General features: G+C 31.2%; 1 protein-coding gene across 1 annotated transcript; it reads left to right on the forward strand.

The window, feature by feature from the left end:
- Window positions 1-644: 644 nt before the first annotated feature.
- Window positions 645-3,946, forward strand: LOC145038313 (protein ECERIFERUM 26-like). Its single transcript, XM_078986717.1, has 2 exons — window positions 645-1,181; window positions 2,947-3,946. The coding sequence occupies exons 1-2, from the start codon at window positions 753-755 to the stop codon at window positions 3,820-3,822; spliced, it is 1,305 nt and encodes a 434-aa protein (XP_078842843.1). The 5' UTR covers window positions 645-752; the 3' UTR covers window positions 3,823-3,946.
- The last annotated feature ends 489 nt before the right edge of the window (window positions 3,947-4,435 follow it).

The following is a 4,435-nucleotide window of genomic DNA, read 5'->3' on the forward strand; positions in this document are numbered from 1 at the left end:
ATTATTTTCTTAACGTCTCACAAAGTTTCCTACTATATGATAATCTCTTGCGTAATATAACTCAGAATGACATGTTTTATATGACTTTGTTGTAACTATTATTTTTATTTAAATTAAAAGAAGCAGTATACGGATATAAACATAAATGTACCATTGGCAATTACTTTTTTAATTAATATACGAAGATGAAATGCAGTACAAAAGTTTTAATTTTCTTACCAGGAATGAGTTACGAGAAGATGAGGTCGAGCATAGTAACTCTTGCTTTATTGACCAAATTAAATTATGCTTTTAATTCCTCAACTACATTGTACCCCACAACCCATATTTCATACTTCATATTTCATCCACCCTCACGTGTTCATAACTTCGTATCATTTCAATTTTTCTTATCAAAACTGTAACATTGTCTCCTTTATAATATAAAATTAAAATTACTAATTTGTCTTTTGAACGAAAAGTTAATGCTATTTTCTAATCTTCAGTTCATAAGAATTTTCATTTGACCTAATCTATTATTTCATATTCTATTTTTTTTAAATGACGCGATTCATTCATGTACAAATTATTTTATATGCTACGTTTATTTTGAAAAACTTCGTAAGAAACAATGGCCTTCAAATTTATACTCTCATACTTGATAAATATCACATGTCATAGACCCTTAATATCTCTTTCCTATATATAAACAAACCACACCCATCAAATCCAACATCCAACTCTTCAAAATTCTACTTATATTCTAAGTGAAAATGATGTCATCAAAAGAGCAAAACTCCATTTACGACCTCAAAATCTCCACAGTCGCACCCGGATTAGTATGTGGGAATGATGAGTTTCAGGAGCTAACTGCTCTAGACCAAGCCATGAAGCTTCACTACCTACGATTCGTCTACTACTTCAGAACACCAGCATTCGATGGTTTCAACATCACTAACATTAAGAGAACAATGTTCGATTGGTTAAATCATGCCTATATCCCATGTGGTCGATTTAGGAGGACGGATACGGGTCGACCCATCCTCAAATGCAATGATGGTGGAGTGCGAATCATCGAGGCTAGTTGTCATCTGAGCCTTGATGAGTGGCTCGAATCTAAATATGATTCGAGACACAAGTTTGTTGTTCCCAACAACGTTATTGGCCCTGAACTACCTTTCTCTCCATTGGTTATGATACAGGTTTGCTTGCTAATCTTGTTTTTTTTTTTTTTTTTTGTCTTTTTGTGTATTATGCTTTGAATACGTGTACTTACTTAATATGTTTGGCCATGATAAAACCAACAACAATAAGAGGACTATCAATATGTCTATTTCCTTTCCCATTTGAGTGTAAGAATGTTTCTAACGTTTATAGTTTTAGAAAGTTTTTAGCGACATTTCACTATATATTTATGCCAATAGTCGATGTATTATTCATTTGAATCTGCATATTTTCTTTATCATTATGGAAGGAAGCTTTAGAAATTTAACAAAGAAGAAAAATACCACCATCTTTTTTATATTGTAGACTAATATATTTCGTACCACGTATTCGAATTACTTTATCTTCCATTATCTTTAGCAATAATGAGATAAAATCATAAAAGCATGCAATGCTGACCTTTCTGTTTGGTTGATACGTCTTCAAATGTCTTATTATTTATCAAAATCAAAAATCTATTACGATGTTGCTTTAGGGAGTCTTAACTCTTAATGATGATATAATTCTAACAAGTAAAGCTCTTCATTATTTAATAAAACAAAGGTGTACAATCTGATAATTTGGAATATAATGTATGGTTTGGATAATATGATTTTTGGATTGGACAAAAACCAAATTAATAGTTTTGGATTTCGGATCGGGTATAATTATAGATTTTAATTTTTATTTATAATATAATTTTTATATTAATTTAACGTAGTTGCTTAGAAAACGTTGTTATATAGAATTTGGATTATATTATGTCCTAATGTCATTTAAAGTGAAACATAACTTGTTAAACCTAATATTGTATGTTAGCTTATGATAATTAATATTTTCACAACAGTTTCTTTTGTTCATATATTTTTTGAAATCTCCTTGCACTTATGAAACCGGGTTATAAACAACAATCAGGGCCGGTTTAGACGGTGGGCAACCCGGGCGACCGCCCAGGGCCCACGACTCCAGGGGGCCCAAAATTTATGGGCTATGTAGTGTACATATATAAACCAATTATTACCAAAATGATTTTTAGGGCCTAAAGTTGGTTCAAACTCAAACTAGCTTAAAAGATAAATAATTTGTCTTGCTTGCTTTTGCTAATTGAATATGTTTATAGTGAAGAATAAATGATATTTTTTTTGAATCTTTATTATATTTGTCTTTAAGGGGTCATTTTTTTCCTTTTGCCCCGGGCTTCATATACATTTGGACCGGCCCTGACAACAATCCAAAGAACTATAACTTGGATAGTCCGGATCATATATTAATTTGATTGGATCCATATTTTAGAACCAAATTCAATTTAGTTAAAATTTAGATTAACTGATTCATTAAAAAAAATAGGCATACAATAATTAAAAAATATTGTCGGTAATAGAATGGTAAAAAATATTGTACTTGATAGCATTCATGTCATCTGTCATTGTGTCGGTAACATTAACTACACCCATAATTCAGTAAAAGGATTTAACATTATGTTTCTATTATGTAAACATATAATAATTTTATATACCAACATAGTTAATATCTTTTAATGATTAAATGAAAGAGTAATTAACTAATGTTTAAATTGATTTTACATCAACTTGTATATTTTAAATAACCTGTTTCGCAACAGATATCAACAATTTCATTTTAGGGTAAAGCCTTTTATTAATTGTTTTGTACACTTTTCAAAAAATTTATAAAAAATTGAAATATATATAGAGAGTTTTACATACAAATTCATAAATATTCATTGTTGAGTTTTGTCACGTGCAGTTAACCAAGTTTAAATGTGGGGCCACATCGGTTGGTATGAGCTGGTCTCATACACTTGGAGATGCTTCTTCAGCTATGAGCTTCATTAGACTATGGCCTCAAGCCATTGCGGGCCATTACCCGGCCCAACCAATCACCATGGCCCAACCACAAACCAATGTCACCGATACCCAAAGCCCAAACCCAAACCCAAATATACTTTCCGTAAAACGGGTTGGCCCAGTTGGAGACCTTTGGTCTACTTCAAGTAATTCCAAAATGGAGACATTTTCCATTTATATTTCGATGTCTGAGTTGACTCAGTTACAAGCGAAGATATGTCAAGAGAAAGTTGGCGTAGACATTCCTCCGTTCGAATGTATTTGTGTTGTGATTTGGCATTGTTTAGGAAAAATTAGACATGGGTTAGGATTGCAAAACGTTACAGTATGCAAAAGTGATTTGAGAAATCGAACCAAAGGAACTATCACTAATAAAAGTCAAAGCATTGGTGTGGTCAAATCAGATATTCCTATAGTTGAATGCAACCCGAAGCAACTAGGGTCATTGATGATGAACAATGTAGTCGATGAGCGAAATAACATTGAAGAAGCAATGAAGAGTGATAACATGCTTTCAGATTTTCTTATTTATGGAGCGAATTTGACTTTTGTCGATTTAAGTGACGTCTCATTTTATGAGATTGAAGTGAGAGGACAAACGCCCGTTTATGTGAATTGTTCTATTGATAATATTGATGATAAAGGTGTTGTTTTGGTTCTTCCAACACCAAAAGGTTGCTCTGATGGAAGGATAGTAAGCATAACGTTGCAAGAGAATGAGGTGGCTGATCTTAAAATGGCACTTAAAGAAGATTGGTGTATTGCATTTGCATAAATACATCTAAGATTAGAGGAATCTGCATAAAATTTTGTGCTAATAATTTAAATCTTGTACCACTTAATAGGACATCAAGTGGTGGAATTTATCTGTTTTTAATTATTAAATCTTGCTTATGGTAGTGTATGTGTGTGATATGTTTCTTTGTCTAGTAAGTTATATTGAATGCATCAAAGAAGGGAAACAAAAAAATATTATCGGTTCACATGATCGTTGGTATTTTTATTAACACTTATCACTTATGTTTATTTTGATGATTGTCAGAAATAATTTTGACGAGTTTTTAAGCCTAATTCCGGTGTACTATGCAAGAAACCAATACATTATTATCACTAAACATGACATGGAGAATTTAATCCAAAGCTAAATCCGAAAAAATAGCAAAATAATAATAATAATAATAAAAATAAAAATCCATCGAAGAGCAATTAACCTAATTCATGTTTATCAATATGTATTTTGAATGACTTTATAAAAACAAGTTGAACATACGTATCATACTTAGATTAGTTAGTTTAATAAATTAAACTTTCTAGTTATAATCTTGAAGTTGTATGTTCCAACTTTTTGGTTATAGTTGTAATTATAGGTTCTAAAACCATCAAAATAA

The sequence above is a fragment of the Lactuca saligna genome, chromosome 1, assembly GCF_052625555.1.
Source record: "Lactuca saligna cultivar CGN05327 chromosome 1, ASM5262555v1, whole genome shotgun sequence".
Classification (NCBI taxonomy): domain Eukaryota; kingdom Viridiplantae; phylum Streptophyta; class Magnoliopsida; order Asterales; family Asteraceae; genus Lactuca; species Lactuca saligna.

What these genes read in the sequence shown, in the direction of transcription:
- LOC145038313 (XM_078986717.1), top strand. Translation starts at nt 753, where the DNA reads ATGATGTCATCAAAAGAGCAAAACTCCATTTACGACCTCAAAATCTCC. An exon ending in CTCCATTGGTTATGATACAG is followed by an intron (nt 1,182 to 2,946) that starts GTTTGCTTGCTA and finishes TGTCACGTGCAG; the next exon opens with TTAACCAAGTTTAAATGTGG.